This window comes from Myxine glutinosa, chromosome 7 (genome assembly GCF_964187855.1).
Source record: "Myxine glutinosa chromosome 7, kmMyxGlut1.1, whole genome shotgun sequence".
Lineage (NCBI taxonomy): Eukaryota > Metazoa > Chordata > Myxini > Myxiniformes > Myxinidae > Myxine > Myxine glutinosa.
This window is the reverse complement of record NC_136267.1, coordinates 33,270,055-33,294,490: the sequence shown is the minus strand read 5'-3', so window position 1 is coordinate 33,294,490 and position 24,436 is coordinate 33,270,055. Positions and strand designations below refer to the sequence as shown.

Sequence of the window (24,436 nt, the reverse complement as noted above, 5' to 3'; positions counted from 1 at the left end):
TGAAACCCTTATTTTTTGAGTAACTTTGATCGGATCGTCTCCAAACTTCATGGGAATCTAGTATATGGTCCGGCGCTCAGCTGATTAGTTTTTGGTGGCGATCGGCCTTGACCTTCATGGTTAGCGCTGGAGGTCGAAAATTATTGACCCCAAGGTCAAATGTTGAAATCGTAGGTACCATATCTTCGCATATCTTCGCATGTAACTTCGCATATCAGAGTCCTATAGAGATACCCTTCAGCACACAAAATTTTGAAGGTCAAGGTCAAAGGTCAAGGTCACTTTGTGGTCAATCATGGAGGTCAACGAAACCCTTATTTTTTGAGTAACTTTGATCGGATCGTCTCCAAACTTCATGGGAATCTAGTATATGGTCCGGCGCTCAGCTGATTAGTTTTTGGTGGCGATCGGCCTTGACCTTCATGGTTAGCGCTGGAGGTCGAAAATTATTGACCCCAAGGTCAAATTTTGAAATCGTAGGTACCATATCGAGTAATACCTCATATGAATGCCCTTGATGAGTGCTTCCCAGATCTGTAAACAGTTTGACGCTATGACGTCATTTGATGACGTCATGACGAAAAAACGGAATTTTCATGAAAAAATTATTTCCTCAGTTCTCATCAAAATCTTTCAATATTTCATGTGCGTTGGTCATGAAGACATACTATTCACCATACGAAATTATTAAGGTCAAGGTCAAAGGTCAAGGTCACTTTGCGGTCAATCATGGAGGTCAACGAAACCCTGGCAAGATTCGGTTCACCCTGTGGGTGATGTTTTATTTTTTTTTTGTTTTTTTGTTTGTGGTTAATCATTTTTTTTCCACGTTTAGATCACTCTGTAGACCACAGTTATTATTGGAAACTCCTGTAACTTCGCATATCAGAGTCCTATAGAGATACCCTTCAGCACACAAAATTTTGAAGGTCAAGGTCAAAGGTCAAGGTCACTTTGTGGTCAATCATGGAGGTCGACGAAACCCTTATTTTTTGAGTAACTTTGATCGGATCGTCTCCAAACTTCATGGGAATCTAGTATATGGTCCGGCGCTCAGCTGATTAGTTTTTGGTGGCGATCGGCCTTGACCTTCATGGTTAGCGCTGGAGGTCGAAAATTATTGACCCCAAGGTCAAATGTTGAAACCCTTATTTTTTGAGTAACTTTGATCGGATCGTCTCCAAACTTCATGGGAATCTAGTATATGGTCCGGCGCTCAGCTGATTAGTTTTTGGTGGCGATCGGCCTTGACCTTCATGGTTAGCGCTGGAGGTCGAAAATTATTGACCCCAAGGTCAAATGTTGAAATCGTAGGTACCATATCTTCGCATATCTTCGCATGTAACTTCGCATATCAGAGTCCTATAGAGATACCCTTCAGCACACAAAATTTTGAAGGTCAAGGTCAAAGGTCAAGGTCACTTTGTGGTCAATCATGGAGGTCGACGAAACCCTTATTTTTTGAGTAACTTTGATCGGATCGTCTCCAAACTTCATGGGAATCTAGTATATGGTCCGGCGCTCAGCTGATTAGTTTTTGGTGGCGATCGGCCTTGACCTTCATGGTTAGCGCTGGAGGTCGAAAATTATTGACCCCAAGGTCAAATGTTGAAATCCTTATTTTTTGAGTAACTTTGATCGGATCGTCTCCAAACTTCATGGGAATCTAGTATATGGTCCGGCGCTCAGCTGATTAGTTTTTGGTGGCGATCGGCCTTGACCTTCATGGTTAGCGCTGGAGGTCGAAAATTATTGACCCCAAGGTCAAATTTTGAAATCGTAGGTACCATATCGAGTAATACCTCATATGAATGCCCTTGATGAGTGCTTCCCAGATCTGTAAACAGTTTGACGCTATGACGTCATTTGATGACGTCAGGATGAAAAAACGGAATTTTCATGAAAAAATTATTTCCTCAGTTCTCATCAAAATCTTTCAATATTTCATGTGCGTTGGTCATGAAGACATACTATTCACCATACGAAATTATTAAGGTCAAGGTCAAAGGTCAAGGTCACTTTGCGGTCAATCATGGAGGTCAACGAAACCCTGGCAAGATACGGTTCACCCTGTGGGTGATGTTTTATTATCTTGCCAAAACGAAGTTTTTGCAAGATGTATTAGTCAGTTTGTATGTTTGTTTTTTTGTTTTTTTGTTTTTTTGTTTGTGGTTAATCATTTTTTTTCCACGTTTAGATCACTCTGTAGACCACAGTTATTATTGGAAACTCCTGTAACTTCGCATATCAGAGTCCTATAGAGATACCCTTCAGCACACAAAATTTTGAAGGTCAAGGTCAAAGGTCAAGGTCACTTTGTGGTCAATCATGGAGGTCGACGAAACCCTTATTTTTTGAGTAACTTTGATCGGATCGTCTCCAAACTTCATGGGAATCTAGTATATGGTCCGGCGCTCAGCTGATTAGTTTTTGGTGGCGATCGGCCTTGACCTTCATGGTTAGCGCTGGAGGTCGAAAATTATTGACCCCAAGGTCAAATGTTGAAACCCTTATTTTTTGAGTAACTTTGATCGGATCGTCTCCAAACTTCATGGGAATCTAGTATATGGTCCGGCGCTCAGCTGATTAGTTTTTGGTGGCGATCGGCCTTGACCTTCATGGTTAGCGCTGGAGGTCGAAAATTATTGACCCCAAGGTCAAATTACGAAACCCTTATTTTTTGAGTAACTTTGATCTTATGATCTCCAAACTTGGTGGGTATATAGGGTGTGGTATGGCGCTCAGTTGATTAGTTTTTGGTGTCGATCGGCCTTGACCTTCAAGGTCATTTTGAAGGTCATTCAATTTTGACCAAAAGGTAAAATTTTCAAGTTTCAGTTACCATATCGAGTAGTACCTCAAATTGAAGCCCTTGTTGAGTGCTTTCCAAACATATAACTAGTTTGACAATGTGACGTCATTTGACGGCGTTATGACGAAAAAACTGCACTTTTCATGTATATTGTATTGCTTTAGTTCGCATTGTTTAGGTCACTCTGTAGAGCACAGTTCCCTTTGGAAACTCTTGTAAGTTCGCATATCAGAGTCTTTTAGAGATACCCTTCAGCACACAAAATTATGAAGGTCAAGGTCAAAGGTCAAGGTCACTTTGCGGCCAATCATGGAGGTCGACGAAACACTAATTGTTTGAGTAACTTTGATCGGATCGTCTCCAAACTTCATGGGAATCTAGTATATGGTCCGGCGCTCAGCTGATTAGTTTTTGGTGGCGATCGGCCTTGACCTTCATGGTTAGCGCTGGAGGTCGAAAATTATTGACCCCAAGGTCAAATGTTGAAACCCTTATTTTTTGAGTAACTTTGATCGGATCGTCTCCAAACTTCATGGGAATCTAGTATATGGTCCGGCGCTCAGCTGATTAGTTTTTGGTGGCGATCGGCCTTGACCTTCATGGTTAGCGCTGGAGGTCGAAAATTATTGACCCCAAGGTCAAATGTTGAAATCGTAGGTACCATATCTTCGCATATCTTCGCATGTAACTTCGCATATCAGAGTCCTATAGAGATACCCTTCAGCACACAAAATTTTGAAGGTCAAGGTCAAAGGTCAAGGTCACTTTGTGGTCAATCATGGAGGTCGACGAAACCCTTATTTTTTGAGTAACTTTGATCGGATCGTCTCCAAACTTCATGGGAATCTAGTATATGGTCCGGCGCTCAGCTGATTAGTTTTTGGTGGCGATCGGCCTTGACCTTCATGGTTAGCGCTGGAGGTCGAAAATTATTGACCCCAAGGTCAAATGTTGAAATCCTTATTTTTTGAGTAACTTTGATCGGATCGTCTCCAAACTTCATGGGAATCTAGTATATGGTCCGGCGCTCAGCTGATTAGTTTTTGGTGGCGATCGGCCTTGACCTTCATGGTTAGCGCTGGAGGTCGAAAATTATTGACCCCAAGGTCAAATTTTGAAATCGTAGGTACCATATCGAGTAATACCTCATATGAATGCCCTTGATGAGTGCTTCCCAGATCTGTAAACAGTTTGACGCTATGACGTCATTTGATGACGTCATGACGAAAAAACGGAATTTTCATGAAAAAATTATTTCCTCAGTTCTCATCAAAATCTTTCAATATTTCATGTGCGTTGGTCATGAAGACATACTATTCACCATACGAAATTATTAAGGTCAAGGTCAAAGGTCAAGGTCACTTTGCGGTCAATCATGGAGGTCAACGAAACCCTGGCAAGATTCGGTTCACCCTGTGGGTGATGTTTTATTTTTTTTTTGTTTTTTTGTTTGTGGTTAATCATTTTTTTTCCACGTTTAGATCACTCTGTAGACCACAGTTATTATTGGAAACTCCTGTAACTTCGCATATCAGAGTCCTATAGAGATACCCTTCAGCACACAAAATTTTGAAGGTCAAGGTCAAAGGTCAAGGTCACTTTGTGGTCAATCATGGAGGTCGACGAAACCCTTATTTTTTGAGTAACTTTGATCGGATCGTCTCCAAACTTCATGGGAATCTAGTATATGGTCCGGCGCTCAGCTGATTAGTTTTTGGTGGCGATCGGCCTTGACCTTCATGGTTAGCGCTGGAGGTCGAAAATTATTGACCCCAAGGTCAAATGTTGAAACCCTTATTTTTTGAGTAACTTTGATCGGATCGTCTCCAAACTTCATGGGAATCTAGTATATGGTCCGGCGCTCAGCTGATTAGTTTTTGGTGGCGATCGGCCTTGACCTTCATGGTTAGCGCTGGAGGTCGAAAATTATTGACCCCAAGGTCAAATGTTGAAATCGTAGGTACCATATCTTCGCATATCTTCGCATGTAACTTCGCATATCAGAGTCCTATAGAGATACCCTTCAGCACACAAAATTTTGAAGGTCAAGGTCAAAGGTCAAGGTCACTTTGTGGTCAATCATGGAGGTCAACGAAACCCTTATTTTTTGAGTAACTTTGATCGGATCGTCTCCAAACTTCATGGGAATCTAGTATATGGTCCGGCGCTCAGCTGATTAGTTTTTGGTGGCGATCGGCCTTGACCTTCATGGTTAGCGCTGGAGGTCGAAAATTATTGACCCCAAGGTCAAATTTTGAAATCGTAGGTACCATATCGAGTAATACCTCATATGAATGCCCTTGATGAGTGCTTCCCAGATCTGTAAACAGTTTGACGCTATGACGTCATTTGATGACGTCATGACGAAAAAACGGAATTTTCATGAAAAAATTATTTCCTCAGTTCTCATCAAAATCTTTCAATATTTCATGTGCGTTGGTCATGAAGACATACTATTCACCATACGAAATTATTAAGGTCAAGGTCAAAGGTCAAGGTCACTTTGCGGTCAATCATGGAGGTCAACGAAACCCTGGCAAGATTCGGTTCACCCTGTGGGTGATGTTTTATTTTTTTTTTGTTTTTTTGTTTGTGGTTAATCATTTTTTTTCCACGTTTAGATCACTCTGTAGACCACAGTTATTATTGGAAACTCCTGTAACTTCGCATATCAGAGTCCTATAGAGATACCCTTCAGCACACAAAATTTTGAAGGTCAAGGTCAAAGGTCAAGGTCACTTTGTGGTCAATCATGGAGGTCGACGAAACCCTTATTTTTTGAGTAACTTTGATCGGATCGTCTCCAAACTTCATGGGAATCTAGTATATGGTCCGGCGCTCAGCTGATTAGTTTTTGGTGGCGATCGGCCTTGACCTTCATGGTTAGCGCTGGAGGTCGAAAATTATTGACCCCAAGGTCAAATGTTGAAACCCTTATTTTTTGAGTAACTTTGATCGGATCGTCTCCAAACTTCATGGGAATCTAGTATATGGTCCGGCGCTCAGCTGATTAGTTTTTGGTGGCGATCGGCCTTGACCTTCATGGTTAGCGCTGGAGGTCGAAAATTATTGACCCCAAGGTCAAATGTTGAAATCGTAGGTACCATATCTTCGCATATCTTCGCATGTAACTTCGCATATCAGAGTCCTATAGAGATACCCTTCAGCACACAAAATTTTGAAGGTCAAGGTCAAAGGTCAAGGTCACTTTGTGGTCAATCATGGAGGTCGACGAAACCCTTATTTTTTGAGTAACTTTGATCGGATCGTCTCCAAACTTCATGGGAATCTAGTATATGGTCCGGCGCTCAGCTGATTAGTTTTTGGTGGCGATCGGCCTTGACCTTCATGGTTAGCGCTGGAGGTCGAAAATTATTGACCCCAAGGTCAAATGTTGAAATCCTTATTTTTTGAGTAACTTTGATCGGATCGTCTCCAAACTTCATGGGAATCTAGTATATGGTCCGGCGCTCAGCTGATTAGTTTTTGGTGGCGATCGGCCTTGACCTTCATGGTTAGCGCTGGAGGTCGAAAATTATTGACCCCAAGGTCAAATTTTGAAATCGTAGGTACCATATCGAGTAATACCTCATATGAATGCCCTTGATGAGTGCTTCCCAGATCTGTAAACAGTTTGACGCTATGACGTCATTTGATGACGTCAGGATGAAAAAACGGAATTTTCATGAAAAAATTATTTCCTCAGTTCTCATCAAAATCTTTCAATATTTCATGTGCGTTGGTCATGAAGACATACTATTCACCATACGAAATTATTAAGGTCAAGGTCAAAGGTCAAGGTCACTTTGCGGTCAATCATGGAGGTCAACGAAACCCTGGCAAGATACGGTTCACCCTGTGGGTGATGTTTTATTATCTTGCCAAAACGAAGTTTTTGCAAGATGTATTAGTCAGTTTGTATGTTTGTTTTTTTGTTTTTTTGTTTTTTTGTTTGTGGTTAATCATTTTTTTTCCACGTTTAGATCACTCTGTAGACCACAGTTATTATTGGAAACTCCTGTAACTTCGCATATCAGAGTCCTATAGAGATACCCTTCAGCACACAAAATTTTGAAGGTCAAGGTCAAAGGTCAAGGTCACTTTGTGGTCAATCATGGAGGTCGACGAAACCCTTATTTTTTGAGTAACTTTGATCGGATCGTCTCCAAACTTCATGGGAATCTAGTATATGGTCCGGCGCTCAGCTGATTAGTTTTTGGTGGCGATCGGCCTTGACCTTCATGGTTAGCGCTGGAGGTCGAAAATTATTGACCCCAAGGTCAAATGTTGAAACCCTTATTTTTTGAGTAACTTTGATCGGATCGTCTCCAAACTTCATGGGAATCTAGTATATGGTCCGGCGCTCAGCTGATTAGTTTTTGGTGGCGATCGGCCTTGACCTTCATGGTTAGCGCTGGAGGTCGAAAATTATTGACCCCAAGGTCAAATTACGAAACCCTTATTTTTTGAGTAACTTTGATCTTATGATCTCCAAACTTGGTGGGTATATAGGGTGTGGTATGGCGCTCAGTTGATTAGTTTTTGGTGTCGATCGGCCTTGACCTTCAAGGTCATTTTGAAGGTCATTCAATTTTGACCAAAAGGTAAAATTTTCAAGTTTCAGTTACCATATCGAGTAGTACCTCAAATTGAAGCCCTTGTTGAGTGCTTTCCAAACATATAACTAGTTTGACAATGTGACGTCATTTGACGGCGTTATGACGAAAAAACTGCACTTTTCATGTATATTGTATTGCTTTAGTTCGCATTGTTTAGGTCACTCTGTAGAGCACAGTTCCCTTTGGAAACTCTTGTAAGTTCGCATATCAGAGTCTTTTAGAGATACCCTTCAGCACACAAAATTATGAAGGTCAAGGTCAAAGGTCAAGGTCACTTTGCGGCCAATCATGGAGGTCGACGAAACACTAATTGTTTGAGTAACTTTGATCGGATCGTCTCCAAACTTCATGGGAATCTAGTATATGGTCCGGCGCTCAGATGATTAGTTTTTGGTGGCGATCGGCCTTGACCTTCATGGTTAGCGCTGGAGGTCGAAAATTATTGACCCCAAGGTCAAATTTTGAAATCGTAGGTACCATATCAAGTAATACCTCATATGAATGCCCTTGATGAGTGCTTCCCAGATCTGTAAACAGTTTGACGCTATGACGTCATTTGATGACGTCATGACGAAAAAACGGAATTTTCATGAAAAAATTATTTCCTCAGTTCTCATCAAAATCTTTCAATATTTCATGTGCGTTGGTCATGAAGACATACTATTCACCATACGAAATTATTAAGGTCAAGGTCAAAGGTCAAGGTCACTTGGCAAGATACGGTTCACCCTGTGGGTGACATATGTTTATTTGTTTGTTTTTATCTTGCCAAAACGAAGTTTTTGCAAGATGTATTAGTCAGCTTGTATGTTTGTTTTTTTGTTTGTTTTTATCTTGCCAAAACGAAGTTTTTGCAAGATGTATTAGTCCGTTTGTATGTTTGTTTTTTTGTTTTTTTGTTTTTTTGTTTGTGGTTAATCATTTTTTTTCCACGTTTAGATCACTCTGTAGACCACAATTATTATTGGAAACTCCTGTAACTTCGCATATCAGAGTCCTATAGAGATACCCTTCAGCACACAAAATTTTGAAGGTCAAGGTCAAAGGTCAAGGTCACTTTGTGGTCAATCATGGAGGTCGACGAAACCCTTATTTTTTGAGTAACTTTGATCGGATCGTCTCCAAACTTCATGAGAATCTAGTATATGGTCCGGCGCTCAGCTGATTAGTTTTTGGTGGCGATCGGCCTTGACCTTCATGGTTAGCGCTGGAGGTCGAAAATTATTGACCCCAAGGTCAAATGTTGAAATCCTTATTTTTTGAGTAACTTTGATCGGATCGTCTCCAAACTTCATGGGAATCTAGTATATGGTCCGGCGCTCAGCTGATTAGTTTTTGGTGGCGATCGGCCTTGACCTTCATGGTTAGCGCTGGAGGTCGAAAATTATTGACCCCAAGGTCAAATTTTGAAATCGTAGGTACCATATCGAGTAATACCTCATATGAATGCCCTTGATGAGTGCTTCCCAGATCTGTAAACAGTTTGACGCTATGACGTCATTTGATGACGTCATGACGAAAAAACGGAATTTTCATGAAAAAATTATTTCCTCAGTTCTCATCAAAATCTTTCAATATTTCATGTGCGTTGGTCATGAAGACATACTATTCACCATACGAAATTATTAAGGTCAAGGTCAAAGGTCAAGGTCACTTTGCGGTCAATCATGGAGGTCAACGAAACCCTGGCAATATACGGTTCACCCTGTGGGTGATGTTTTATTATCTTGCCAAAACGAAGTTTTTGCAAGATGTATTAGTCAGTTTGTATGTTTGTTTTTTTGTTTTTATCTTGCCAAAACGAAGTTTTTGCTAGATGTATTAGTCAGCTTGTATGTTTGTTTTTTTGTTTGTTTTTTTTTTTGTTTTTTTGTTTGTGGTTAATCATTTTTTTTCCACGTTTAGATCACTCTGTAGACCACAGTTATTATTGGAAACTCCTGTAACTTCGCATATCAGAGTCCTATAGAGATACCCTTCAGCACACAAAATTTTGAAGGTCAAGGTCAAAGGTCAAGGTCACTTTGCGGTCAATCGTGGAGGTCGACGAAACCCTTATTTTTTGAGTAACTTTGATCGGATCGTCTCCAAACTTCATGGGAATCTAGTATATGGTCCGGCGCTCAGCTGATTAGTTTTTGGTGGCGATCGGCCTTGACCTTCAAGGTCATTTTGAAGGTCATTCAATTGGGTCAATCATGGAGGTCAACGAAACCCTTATTTTTTGAGTAACTTTGATCTTATGATCTCCAAACTTGGTGGGTATATAGGGTGTGGTATGGCGCTCAGCTGATTAGTTTTTGGTGTCGATCGGCCTTGACCTTCAAGGTTATTTTGAAGGTCATTCAATTTTGACCAAAAGGTAAAATTTTCAAGTTTCAGTTACCATATTTACCACAGTTATTATTGGAAACTCCTGTAACTTCGCATATCAGAGTCCTATAGAGATACCCTTCAGCACACAAAATTTTGAAGGTCAAGGTCAAAGGTCAAGGTCACTTTGCGGTCAACCATGGAGGTCAACGAAACCCTTATTTTTTGAGTAACTTTGATCTTATGATCTCCAAACTTGGTGGGTATATAGGGTGTGGTATGGCGCTCAGCTGATTAGTTTTTGGTGTCGATCGGCCTTGACCTTCAAGGTCATTTTGAAGGTCATTCAATTGGGTCAATCATGGAGGTCAACGAAACCCTTATTTTTTGAGTAACTTTGATCTTATGATCTCCAAACTTGGTGGGTATATAGGGTGTGGTATGGCGCTCAGCTGATTAGTTTTTGGTGTCGATCGGCCTTGACCTTCAAGGTCATTTTGAAGGTCATTCAATTTTGACCAAAAGGTAAAATTTTCAAGTTTCAGTTACCATATCGAGTAGTACCTCAAATTGAAGCCCTTGTTGAGTGCTTTCCAAACATATAACTAGTTTGACAATGTGACGTCATTTGACGGCGTTATGACGAAAAAACTGCACTTTTCATGTATATTGTATTGCTTTAGTTCGCATTGTTTAGGTCACTCTGTAGAGCACAGTTCCCTTTGGAAACTCTTGTAAGTTCGCATATCAGAGTCTTTTAGAGATACCCTTTAGCACACAAAATTATGAAGGTCAAGGTCAAAGGTCAAGGTCACTTGGCAAGATACGGTTCACCCTGTGGGTGACATATGTTTATTTTGTTTTTTTGTTTGTGGTTAATCATTTTTTTTCCACGTTTAGATCACTCTGTAGACCACAGTTATTATTGGAAACTCCTGTAACTTCGCATATCAGAGTCCTATAGAGATACCCTTCAGCACACAAAATTTTGAAGGTCAAGGTCAAAGGTCAAGGTCACTTTGTGGTCAATCATGGAGGTCGACGAAACCCTTATTTTTTGAGTAACTTTGATCGGATCGTCTCCAAACTTCATGGGAATCTAGTATATGGTCCGGCGCTCAGCTGATTAGTTTTTGGTGGCGATCGGCCTTGACCTTCATGGTTAGCGCTGGAGGTCGAAAATTATTGACCCCAAGGTCAAATGTTGAAACCCTTATTTTTTGAGTAACTTTGATCGGATCGTCTCCAAACTTCATGGGAATCTAGTATATGGTCCGGCGCTCAGCTGATTAGTTTTTGGTGGCGATCGGCCTTGACCTTCATGGTTAGCGCTGGAGGTCGAAAATTATTGACCCCAAGGTCAAATGTTGAAATCGTAGGTACCATATCTTCGCATATCTTCGCATGTAACTTCGCATATCAGAGTCCTATAGAGATACCCTTCAGCACACAAAATTTTGAAGGTCAAGGTCAAAGGTCAAGGTCACTTTGTGGTCAATCATGGAGGTCGACGAAACCCTTATTTTTTGAGTAACTTTGATCGGATCGTCTCCAAACTTCATGGGAATCTAGTATATGGTCCGGCGCTCAGCTGATTAGTTTTTGGTGGCGATCGGCCTTGACCTTCATGGTTAGCGCTGGAGGTCGAAAATTATTGACCCCAAGGTCAAATGTTGAAATCCTTATTTTTTGAGTAACTTTGATCGGATCGTCTCCAAACTTCATGGGAATCTAGTATATGGTCCGGCGCTCAGCTGATTAGTTTTTGGTGGCGATCGCCCTTGACCTTCATGGTTAGCGCTGGAGGTCGAAAATTATTGACCCCAAGGTCAAATTTTGAAATCGTAGGTACCATATCGAGTAATACCTCATATGAATGCCCTTGATGAGTGCTTCCCAGATCTGTAAACAGTTTGACGCTATGACGTCATTTGATGACGTCATGACGAAAAAACGGAATTTTCATGAAAAAATTATTTCCTCAGTTCTCATCAAAATCTTTCAATATTTCATGTGCGTTGGTCATGAAGACATACTATTCACCATACGAAATTATTAAGGTCAAGGTCAAAGGTCAAGGTCACTTTGCGGTCAATCATGGAGGTCAACGAAACCCTGGCAATATACGGTTCACCCTGTGGGTGATGTTTTATTTTTTTTTTGTTTTTTTGTTTGTGGTTAATCATTTTTTTTCCACGTTTAGATCACTCTGTAGACCACAGTTATTATTGGAAACTCCTGTAACTTCGCATATCAGAGTCCTATAGAGATACCCTTCAGCACACAAAATTTTGAAGGTCAAGGTCAAAGGTCAAGGTCACTTTGTGGTCAATCATGGAGGTCGACGAAACCCTTATTTTTTGAGTAACTTTGATCGGATCGTCTCCAAACTTCATGGGAATCTAGTATATGGTCCGGCGCTCAGCTGATTAGTTTTTGGTGGCGATCGGCCTTGACCTTCATGGTTAGCGCTGGAGGTCGAAAATTATTGACCCCAAGGTCAAATGTTGAAACCCTTATTTTTTGAGTAACTTTGATCGGATCGTCCCCAAACTTCATGGGAATCTAGTATATGGTCCGGCGCTCAGCTGATTAGTTTTTGGTGGCGATCGGCCTTGACCTTCATGGTTAGCGCTGGAGGTCGAAAATTATTGACCCCAAGGTCAAATGTTGAAATCGTAGGTACCATATCTTCGCATATCTTCGCATGTAACTTCGCATATCAGAGTCCTATAGAGATACCCTTCAGCACACAAAATTTTGAAGGTCAAGGTCAAAGGTCAAGGTCACTTTGTGGTCAATCATGGAGGTCGACGAAACCCTTATTTTTTGAGTAACTTTGATCGGATCGTCTCCAAACTTCATGGGAATCTAGTATATGGTCCGGCGCTCAGCTGATTAGTTTTTGGTGGCGATCGGCCTTGACCTTCATGGTTAGCGCTGGAGGTCGAAAATTATTGACCCCAAGGTCAAATGTTGAAATCCTTATTTTTTGAGTAACTTTGATCGGATCGTCTCCAAACTTCATGGGAATCTAGTATATGGTCCGGCGCTCAGCTGATTAGTTTTTGGTGGCGATCGGCCTTGACCTTCATGGTTAGCGCTGGAGGTCGAAAATTATTGACCCCAAGGTCAAATTTTGAAATCGTAGGTACCATATCGAGTAATACCTCATATGAATGCCCTTGATGAGTGCTTCCCAGATCTGTAAACAGTTTGACGCTATGACGTCATTTGATGACGTCATGACGAAAAAACGGAATTTTCATGAAAAAATTATTTCCTCAGTTCTCATCAAAATCTTTCAATATTTCATGTGCGTTGGTCATGAAGACATACTATTCACCATACGAAATTATTAAGGTCAAGGTCAAAGGTCAAGGTCACTTTGCGGTCAATCATGGAGGTCAACGAAACCCTGGCAATATACGGTTCACCCTGTGGGTGATGTTTTATTATCTTGCCAAAACGAAGTTTTTGCAAGATGTATTAGTCAGTTTGTATGTTTGTTTTTTTGTTTTTTTGTTTTTTTGTTTGTGGTTAATCATTTTTTTTCCACGTTTAGATCACTCTGTAGACCACAGTTATTATTGGAAACTCCTGTAACTTCGCATATCAGAGTCCTATAGAGATACCCTTCAGCACACAAAATTTTGAAGGTCAAGGTCAAAGGTCAAGGTCACTTTGTGGTCAATCATGGAGGTCGACGAAACCCTTATTTTTTGAGTAACTTTGATCGGATCGTCTCCAAACTTCATGGGAATCTAGTATATGGTCCGGCGCTCAGCTGATTAGTTTTTGGTGGCGATCGGCCTTGACCTTCATGGTTAGCGCTGGAGGTCGAAAATTATTGACCCCAAGGTCAAATGTTGAAACCCTTATTTTTTGAGTAACTTTGATCGGATCGTCTCCAAACTTCATGGGAATCTAGTATATGGTCCGGCGCTCAGCTGATTAGTTTTTGGTGGCGATCGGCCTTGACCTTCATGGTTAGCGCTGGAGGTCGAAAATTATTGACCCCAAGGTCAAATGTTGAAATCGTAGGTACCATACCTTCGCATATCTTCGCATGTAACTTCGCATATCAGAGTCCTATAGAGATACCCTTCAGCACACAAAATTTTGAAGGTCAAGGTCAAAGGTCAAGGTCACTTTGTGGTCAATCATGGAGGTCGACGAAACCCTTATTTTTTGAGTAACTTTGATCGGATCGTCTCCAAACTTCATGGGAATCTAGTATATGGTCCGCCGCTCAGCTGATTAGTTTTTGGTGGCGATCGGCCTTGACCTTCATGGTTAGCGCTGGAGGTCGAAAATTATTGACCCCAAGGTCAAATGTTGAAATCCTTATTTTTTGAGTAACTTTGATCGGATCGTCTCCAAACTTCATGGGAATCTAGTATATGGTCCGGCGCTCAGCTGATTAGTTTTTGGTGGCGATCGGCCTTGACCTTCATGGTTAGCGCTGGAGGTCGAAAATTATTGACCCCAAGGTCAAATTTTGAAATCGTAGGTACCATATCGAGTAATACCTCATATGAATGCCCTTGATGAGTGCTTCCCAGATCTGTAAACAGTTTGACGCTATGACGTCATTTGATGACGTCATGACGAAAAAACGGAATTTTCATGAAAAAATTATTTCCTCAGTTCTCATCAAAATCTTTCAATATTTCATGTGCGTTGGTCATGAAGACATACTATTCACCATACGAAATTATTAAGGTCAAGGTCAAAGGTCAAGGTCACTTTGCGGTCAATCATGGAGGTCAACGAAACCCTGGCAAGATACGGTTCACCCTGTGGGTGATGTTTTATTTTTTTGTTTTTTTGTTTGTGGTTAATCATTTTTTTTTCACGTTTAGATCACTCTGTAGACCACAGTTATTATTGGAAACTCCTGTAACTTCGCATATCAGAGTCCTATAGAGATACCCTTCAGCACACAAAATTTTGAAGGTCAAGGTCAAAGGTCAAGGTCACTTTGTGGTCAATCATGGAGGTCGACGAAACCCTTATTTTTTGAGTAACTTTGATCGGATCGTCTCCAAACTTCATGGGAATCTAGTATATGGTCCGGCGCTCAGCTGATTAGTTTTTGGTGGCGATCGGCCTTGACCTTCATGGTTAGCGCTGGAGGTCGAAAATTATTGACCCCAAGGTCAAATGTTGAAACCCTTATTTTTTGAGTAACTTTGATCGGATCGTCTCCAAACTTCATGGGAATCTAGTATATGGTCCGGCGCTCAGCTGATTAGTTTTTGGTGGCGATCGGCCTTGACCTTCATGGTTAGCGCTGGAGGTCGAAAATTATTGACCCCAAGGTCAAATGTTGAAATCGTAGGTACCATATCTTCGCATATCTTCGCATGTAACTTCGCATATCAGAGTCCTATAGAGATACCCTTCAGCACACAAAATTTTGAAGGTCAAGGTCAAAGGTCAAGGTCACTTTGTGGTCAATCATGGAGGTCGACGAAACCCTTATTTTTTGAGTAACTTTGATCGGATCGTCTCCAAACTTCATGGGAATCTAGTATATGGTCCGCCGCTCAGCTGATTAGTTTTTGGTGGCGATCGGCCTTGACCTTCATGGTTAGCGCTGGAGGTCGAAAATTATTGACCCCAAGGTCAAATGTTGAAATCCTTATTTTTTGAGTAACTTTGATCGGATCGTCTCCAAACTTCATGGGAATCTAGTATATGGTCCGGCGCTCAGCTGATTAGTTTTTGGTGGCGATCGGCCTTGACCTTCATGGTTAGCGCTGGAGGTCGAAAATTATTGACCCCAAGGTCAAATTTTGAAATCGTAGGTACCATATCGAGTAATACCTCATATGAATGCCCTTGATGAGTGCTTCCCAGATCTGTAAACAGTTTGACGCTATGACGTCATTTGATGACGTCATGACGAAAAAACGGAATTTTCATGAAAAAATTATTTCCTCAGTTCTCATCAAAATCTTTCAATATTTCATGTGCGTTGGTCATGAAGACATACTATTCACCATACGAAATTATTAAGGTCAAGGTCAAAGGTCAAGGTCACTTTGCGGTCAATCATGGAGGTCAACGAAACCCTGGCAAGATACGGTTCACCCTGTGGGTGATGTTTTATTTTTTTGTTTTTTTTGTTTGTGGTTAATCATTTTTTTTTCACGTTTAGATCACTCTGTAGACCACAGTTATTATTGGAAACTCCTGTAACTTCGCATATCAGAGTCCTATAGAGATACCCTTCAGCACACAAAATTTTGAAGGTCAAGGTCAAAGGTCAAGGTCACTTTGCGGTCAATCATGGAGGTCAACGAAACCCTTATTTTTTGAGTAACTTTGATCGGATCGTCTCCAAACTTCATGAGAATCTAGTATATGGTCCGGCGCTCAGCTGATTAGTTTTTGGTGGCGATCGGCCTTGACCTTCATGGTTAGCGCTGGAGGTCGAAAATTATTGACCCCAAGGTCAAATTACGAAACCCTTATTTTTTGAGTAACTTTGATCTTATGATCTCCAAACTTGGTGGGTATATAGGGTGTGGTATGGCGCTCAGTTGATTAGTTTTTGGTGTCGATCGGCCTTGACCTTCAAGGTCATTTTGAAGGTCATTCAATTTTGACCAAAAGGTAAAATTTTCAAGTTTCAGTTACCATATCGAGTAGTACCTCAAATTGAAGCCCTTGTTGAGTGCTTTCCAAACATATAACTAGTTTGACAATGTGACGTCATTTGACGGCGTTATGACGAAAAAACTGCACTTTTCATGTATATTGTATTGCTTTAGTTCGCATTGTTTAGGTCACTCTGTAGAGCACAGTTCCCTTTGGAAACTCTTGTAAGTTCGCATATCAGAGTATTTTAGAGATACCCTTTAGCACACAAAATTATGAAGGTCAAGGTCACTTTGCGGCCAATCATGGAGGTCGACGAAACACTAATTTTTTGAGTAACTTTGATCGGATCGTCTCCAAACTTCATGGGAATCTAGTATATGGTCCGGCGCTCAGCTGATTAGTTTTTGGTGGCGATCGGCCTTGACCTTCATGGTTAGCGCTGGAGGTCGAAAATTATTGACCCCAAGGTCAAATTTTGAAATCGTAGGTACCATATCGAGTAATACCTCATATGAATGCCCTTGATGAGTGCTTCCCAGATCTGTAAACAGTTTGACGCTATGACGTCATTTGATGACGTCATGACGAAAAAACGGAATTTTCATGAAAAAATTATTTCCTCAGTTCTCATCAAAATCTTTCAATATTTCATGTGCGTTGGTCATGAAGACATACTATTCACCATACGAAATTATTAAGGTCAAGGTCAAAGGTCAAGGTCACTTGGCAAGATACGGTTCACCCTGTGGGTGACATATGTTTTTTTATTTCTTGTCTTTTCCATCAACTTTTATAACCTTTTCCTCCACTTTCTCATCAATTCCTGCAGTCACCTGTCATTGACAAGTAATCCATCTGATTCGACTTTCCAATTTAATCATCTTTGCACTTTCCATGACCTTCTTCTCACTTCCTTTTAAACCTTTTCTTCAGACACAACCCACATGAGTTATGAATACAATTTCCCCTTTCAGGCACGTGTCTAGTCACTCACAAAGTGTCCATAAGACAACGTCATTATATTTCACAGAACTCCACCACTCTATTAAATCCTAAACATGCCCAATGGGCAATCCACGAAAAAATCAAAGCATTTTCAGTCCCCCTTTTCTCATACACTAGCCAATGTAAGTCAGCCAAACATAAATAAAGAGGTTCCAGCGAGTTGTGACCTCCATAACTCTAAACAACTCCGCTGGCACCTTTTAAAACAAACTTTCCCAGTCACTTACTAAAATAAAGTGCAGCTCTTGTCCGTAGATATACGTTAACCAAGGTTACATGAGACTTGACAACAATATTCCTGCCCCGTGGAGCAAGGCATCAGAGACAACTCCCCTCTCCACCTGAACTTATCCCAGGTAGAATTTAGCTACCTACAGAGAAAGTACCTGCACAACACATTTACAAACCAATTCGTCCCCTCGTATTAGGGGACGTCACAAATGTTCCACCACAATTCACAGCAGGTGACCACCCACCTGCCTTCTGTCGAAGTCCAGTTCAATTTCCATTCACAGACAGACAGACAGACAGATAAACGGACCGGGTGAAACCATAACCATCCATCCTTCCGATTGGACTCACGTCAGCATCACATGTCATTCTTGCCTTCATTCAACGCATTCTGCCATCCCAAGTCGGCCAAATACAAGCCCCGGCCATGCCGTTGAATAAACACCCAGTCGGTTGACAGCCTATGATTTTTGACTTTCACTCCCATTCTCCCTTACTACATTTGGAGAGCCGTTAATGTGGGGATGTAATTGAACACTTGTTTTAAAGCCCTGTCTACACATGCTCTCCATAACATACTCATTATTTCCTGCCAATTTTACTCATCCGGATTGCCCAACGCCCGTAGGCAATTTGGGGAACCCCTTGTCAATCCATGACACACTTCAATGACTCACACCATAAACACAAATACACGCTGCAATGACAGATCATTCATTCCCTTATACACAAATACCTGTGCTCACTCCAACACATCCAGTGCGTAGCTTAACTTAAAATACTCATCGTCCTACCTTTCTTGGGCTAGTCCCTCCTGGTAGTCCTAAGATCGGGTCGCCCCCCGATCCCTAACCTTAAACGCAGTTCTCACGCCGGAGTAACTTAACACCTATTATCTATCACCCACATATGGGTCTACCTGCTTCCCACGCAGGAAGCTTACCTGAGGGATATCCCTCCTTATCTCGGGCGCCCTGTATAATCGATTCATTACCCACTGCTGCTCTGGTTTAAACTAAATATGGTTCGGAATGCAAGCCAGGTGGTACAGCCGACAGAGGTCCACACGTCCAAAGCAAGGCAGGAGGCTTCAATTTCGATGTGCAAAAATTGCTTACCCAAATTAGGTGCTGGCAGGCCTCCTTCCCGACCTGGAACGTGAGGGTCCGCCTCGTCTGCACACTTGGATGATCCCACTTCTGACACCAAAATTGTCGGTCGAAGACCTCATGGGAAGGAAGAAGAAGAAGAATCAGAGCGACAATGTTTAATAAAATCGATTACAAACACACAGTGTGGAGCGAGGCTCAAGAATGCGCCGCCTAACACGCAGTGGGCAATTTCTCAAGACACTCGCTGAAAAATGAGCAAAAAGGCATTTCATTTATAGCAAAATATCAGACAAGAATCTGCGCTAAAGACATAGCAAAACCTGGGCCATAACGACAACACCTCCCATTGTCCCTTCCTACAGAAGGCCAAACTTAGACAAACAGATGTAAGCATTGGATGGGCTGAGCTTTTTTGGCTCTTTATCTAAACATATCAGACCCGAGCGCAAGTCGAAGAAAATATTCTCATACACTAGGCTAAATGGTAGATGAATGATTGGATACACGTGCTGAATACAATAAAAATCAAGGATATGTAATGTCTATATTTCTCCCGAGGTTGGTTACATCCTTGATTTTAGGAGACATACTAGAAACTACAAAGATATATAATTAATTATTCCCTTCGTGAAGGAGGCGTTTGGCGACATGTTTTCCCTGTACGTGGGTCGCGAGCATATTATCTACTGTTTGGCACATACATTCAAGGACTTGCTTACTGGGCTAAGGATCCACCCTGCACGTCGAGCCTCGAAACCACATTTTGTCCACTCTCCTCTGCCTGCAGCTGAGTTCAAATCAGTTTTTCAGAAGCACGATATATAATTTCAGATGTTATACTCAATTGAGTCATGGGGTTTAAACCCTAATGGCTAACACATATATAAATATATATATACTATCTGAGGTACCCGGCTTCGCCCGGGTTGAATAAAAATAAGACAAATATATGATGAAAAGAACATGTATATTTTAGAGCAATATCACAGTACATTTCCTACATGATGTTTTGTCAATTGTCAATTTCTCAAAACCTCTTGGTATACAACATTTCTGGTTTTCTTACTTGGTGCCAAGACATAAAGATTGCTTGGTTTTCCAACCCTCGAGCAGCCCACGTACAGCTGGCCATGGGAAGTACCCGGCATTGCTGGGCGGGGGAAGGGAGGGGAGGGGGAAGGGGATGGGAGGGGAACGGGGGGGGGAGGGGAGAAGAGGGGGGGAGGGGAGAAGAGGGGCGAGGGGGAGGAGGAGAGGGGGGGATTGGGAGGGGGAGGTGGAGGGATGGGAGGGGGAGGGGGAGGGGGAGGGGCAAGGGGGAGGGGAGGGGGGGGAGGGAAGGGAGGAGGGGGAGGGTGGAGGGGAGGGGAAGGGGGGAGGGGGAGGGGTGGGGGGGAGGGGAAGGGGAGGGGAGAAGGGGAGGGGAGAAGGGGAGGGGGTAGGGTGGAGGGGAGGGGGGAGGAAGGGGAGGGGGGAGTCAAGTCGAAAGTCATTGTCGTCAATTGAATGTCGCATTTATTTTTTATTCCCTGTCAAATGGCATTGGTCCCGCATTCCGAACCCGGAAGTCGGAAGTCATTGTCGTCAACGTTGAAACATTAACGTTACGAAATACGCTGATGACGTCATAATTTTAAAACCCGAAGGTTTTTTAAACATTTAAGGTGTGCTGTAGTTTCTCTGGGACGTAATGATTCCGAATATGAAGTTGTAAAATTAACGTTCCGAAATACGCTGATGACGTCATAATTTTAAAACGCGACGTTTTTATTTTTAGTTGAGATTTTATTCGAATTCGAATTCCATTAAATTTCAACTGTTGGAAACAATAATTATTTCAATTTCCAACAGTTGAAATAATTATTGTTTCCAACAGTTGAAATTTAATGGAATTCGAATTCGAATAAAATCTCAACTAAAAAAAAAAACCGTTAATTCGTTCTTGGCGCGACAAAATGGCGCGCATTTTGTCATTATGTGTGACATTACGTCACTCCTACGGACGTGAAAACATTTGTTTTCCTTAAAAATATATTTAAAATAAATACAATAGTACATAAATTAACAATAAAATAAGCTAAAAAACAATTTAAAATACAATAAAAAGCACATTAAAAATATATAAATATGTATGTACAGTATACCGTACGTACGCGCAACCGAGGGATCAGAAAGGGGCAATAGCGCCGCCACAAACTACACCATGGAATTGCAGCTGGCCCGGTTTTTTAAACCATTGATATTAAAATACAAAGTAGCCTATAACCACCAGGATTTTATGCTGATTCCGAATCTGTGTCTAAAACTTTTCTCCGATGTGTAGTTCTTGAGTTATAAGCGGACATCCAGACAGACACACACACAGACACTCCTCCTTTATATATAGAGATATATATATATACATACATATATATATATATATACATATATATATATATGTATATATATATATATATATATATATTGTTGCGGATATGAGGATTGAGTTTTTTTTGATTGTGTTGTATTGTATAGTAAATGGTTGTGAATTATTGTTTTAGTCTGAGCCCTCCTTGCTCCAGTGTGTATAAAGGTCAAAGGGCGTTCCGGTAGTTAATTCCATAAAGCATACATTGAAGGACACTATAATACCCTTGTTCAGTAGTTTATTTCCTTATTCTGTGTATTAGGTTAAGGCTTTGTCTTCCATTAAAATGACACTCCATTGCACCAAGTGAAATAAGATAGATTCCCTTCATTCTTCATTCCCATTCCCAAAACCTCCATTTCCCCTTTCGTCATGGCCAAGCCTCGATTGCCAATATTACATCCCCTCCAAAACCACCATTGAACATGTGCTCGGGTCGGGGAAGAAAGGCGTGCCCGCCCGTCGTCATCAAGGGCGGAGCCAGAGGGTCGCGTGACCAACCAGGGCCGAGGTGAGCACCCTGATGGGCGTGTCCTGAAGGCCGGCGGCTTGATCGCCGGAGGCGTTATAAAAGCGCGCGCGCAAGGTCCTGCGAAAGAGAGAGAAGGTTCAAGGTCAATTACAAGCAGTTGCGCCAGAGACGGCAGACGCGTCCTGAGGTGAGCCAGAGAAGCAGCTTTGGCTCCACAAGCAGCGTTGACTCCACCAGGCAGCTTCAACCCGTACCCCGTGGGAACCAGATAGCGGTGGCATCGGTGGCCGTCGAGGTCCAGCCGACGTCCCGTGCGGGATCAAGCCCGAACCATCTGCCCCAGCTGAACCTTCCCAATCCTCCTTCCAGCATTCATTCCTGCCATTCCATCCTTCTTGTGTACGTGAGTTTGTTCTGTTTGTTCTGTCCTGGGTATTTAATTAAGTTTGTATAAGCTAGTATTTTCACTGTGTCACCTGCTTTTTCCATGTTCCCTGTATATAACTTTGACTGCTCCTTTTGTTTGTGTGTGTAAATAATAAATCCCGTTACTCTTCTGTCCATCTTCTTCTTCCTCTTTACATTCGGTCGCTTTAGAGGTTTCCAAATTGAATATCTGTGGCGCGATCCGGCCAACGTTCGGGAATCGGGTTTAGTCGGGAAAAACAGTTCGGCCGCGGTGCCTCCGCTCGGCAAACAACATCCTTATCCGCGGACCGTAACAATATTGTTACGGACACGGTTAAAGATGTTATATTTGCCGAGCTGAGGCTCCGCGACCGAACAGTGCTTCCCTGACTAAAACCCGATTTACCCCAAACTTTGGCCGTATCGCACCGCAGCTGCCCAATGTGGAAAACTCTAAAGCGACTGAATGCAAAGAGGAAGAAGACGTACAGAAGAGTAACTGGGTTTATTATTTACACACATATAAGCAAGAAGAAAGCAGTCACGTTTATTTATAGGGACATGAGACGCAGGTGACACAGTGAAATCTTTAGCTTATACAGACTTATTGTTACTACCCAGGACAGCACGAACAAAACAAACTCACGTACGCAAATGGATGGAAATTGCAGGCAGGAATGACAGGAGGTGGGTGCCTGGAGGAAGGCACGGAGCTGGCTGGAGTTTGATCCCGCACGGGACGTCTGGCTGGACCTCGACGGCCACCGATGCCTCTGATCCTGTCGTGTGCACGGGGTAGCGGGTCGGAGCTGCTTGGTGGAGCCAAGCCAACGATGCTGGTGGGAGGTCTGGCGTGACGGGCTCTCTCTCCCTCTCTCACTAACTCCAGGACTCTTTCTCTCTTGCTTAGTCCAACTCTTCCTCACCACCGACCACTCAATGCAACCCCTCCACTCTACGCAAACACTGACCACCACTGACGACCAACCCAGCTCTGACCAAAGAAAACTACACACTCCGCTCTTGTCGTAGCTCATTCCGTAAAAGCTCATCTGCCTCGGGAAACGCCCTGCCGTAGGTTATATAGGCCCCGCCCCTCAACCTTTGCGAACCTCCCCGATCGCTCTTCCTCCGCCCTCTCTAGCCAAACCCCTGGCTCATGGTTGGTCGAGTGGGGCTGGCTCACTCCTCCCCTCTATGACGAGGTGGAGACACGCCTTTCTTCTCCGACCCTGCCTCGTGGTCAATGGCGGTTGAAGAGAAAACTGCCCAAAATGCAGTTGGCCATCGAAACGAAATGAAAGGGGACCTATTCTTATTTCACTTGGTACAATGGAGTATTTAAGTTAATGGGAGACACATAATAAGCCAGGACTTCCAGAGACCGAGGACTTGCCGGAATTTACTTTTTTATCGGCCATTTAGGACAAATATGGCGGCTGAACCACCTGACCGATGACATCATCATTAACATATTTTATTCCCCACGGAGAGTTCTTTACAATGAGCCATGTCTCAATTTTTTCTGTTCAGCACTTTTGGAGATAGAGGTGCAACGTTTTTCGGATTTTCCAAGATGGCGGCCGAACCACGTGACCGATGACGACATCATTAACATATTTTATTCCCCCTGGAGAGTTCTTTCCAATGAGCCATGTCTCAATTTTTTCTGTTCAGCACTTTTGGAGATAGAGGTGCAACGTTTTTCGGATTTTCCAAGATGGCGGCCGAACCACGTGACCGATGACGTCATCATTAACTTATTTTATTCCCCCTGGAGAGTTCTTTCCAATGAGCCATGTCTCAATTTTTTCTATTCAGCACTTTCGGAGATATGGAGGTGAATTTTTTTCCCGTTTTTCCAAGATGGCGGCCGCACCACGTGACCGATGACGTCATCATTAACATATTTTATTCCACATGGAGAGTTCTTGACAATGAGCCATGTCTCAATTTTTTCTATTCAGCACTTTCGGAGATATGGAGGTGCTAGGTTTTTCGGTTTTTCCAAGATGGCGGCCGACCACGCGACTGATGACGTCATCATTAACATATTTTATTCCCCATGGAGAGTTCTTTACAATGAGCCATGTCTCAATTTTTTCTGTTCAGCACTTTTGGAGATATAGTGGTGCAAAGTTTTGCCGTTTTTCCAAGATGGCGGCCGACCACGTGACATATGACGTCATCATTAACATATTTTATTCCCCATGGAGAGTTCTTTACAATGAGCCATGTCTCAATTTTTTCTGTTCAGCACTTTTGGAGATATAGTGGCGCAACGTTTTGCCGTTTTTCCAAGATGGCGACCGAACCACGTGACTGATGACGTCATCATTTACATATTTTATTCCCCATGGAGAGTTCTTTACAATGAGCCATGTCTCAATTTTTTCTGTTCAGTACTTTCGGAGATATAGAGGTGCAAGGTTTTTCAGTTTTTCC

The 24,436-nt window shown here is 42.3% G+C and overlaps 1 protein-coding gene across 13 annotated transcripts in view; it reads right to left on the bottom strand.

The window, feature by feature from the left end:
* LOC144892916 (coagulation factor XIII B chain-like) overlaps positions 1-24,436 on the bottom strand; it is a 199,118-nt gene that overhangs the window by 10,636 nt on the left and 164,046 nt on the right. For 3 of the 13 annotated variants that reach the window (XR_013624040.1, XR_013624041.1, XM_078781408.1), the window contains exon 9: positions 18,711-18,818. The exons of 8 other annotated variants lie outside the window; for them this stretch is intronic. Coding sequence is in view for 3 of the 5 variants with exons in the window: in XM_078781408.1 (XP_078637534.1) it covers positions 18,711-18,818 (108 nt within the window). In the remaining 2 variants the exon portion in view is untranslated. Of the gene's footprint in view, positions 1-18,710; positions 18,819-21,167; positions 21,701-24,436 lie in introns of those variants that run through there. 2 more of the 13 variants (XM_078781403.1, XM_078781405.1) reach the window with 2 other exon arrangements.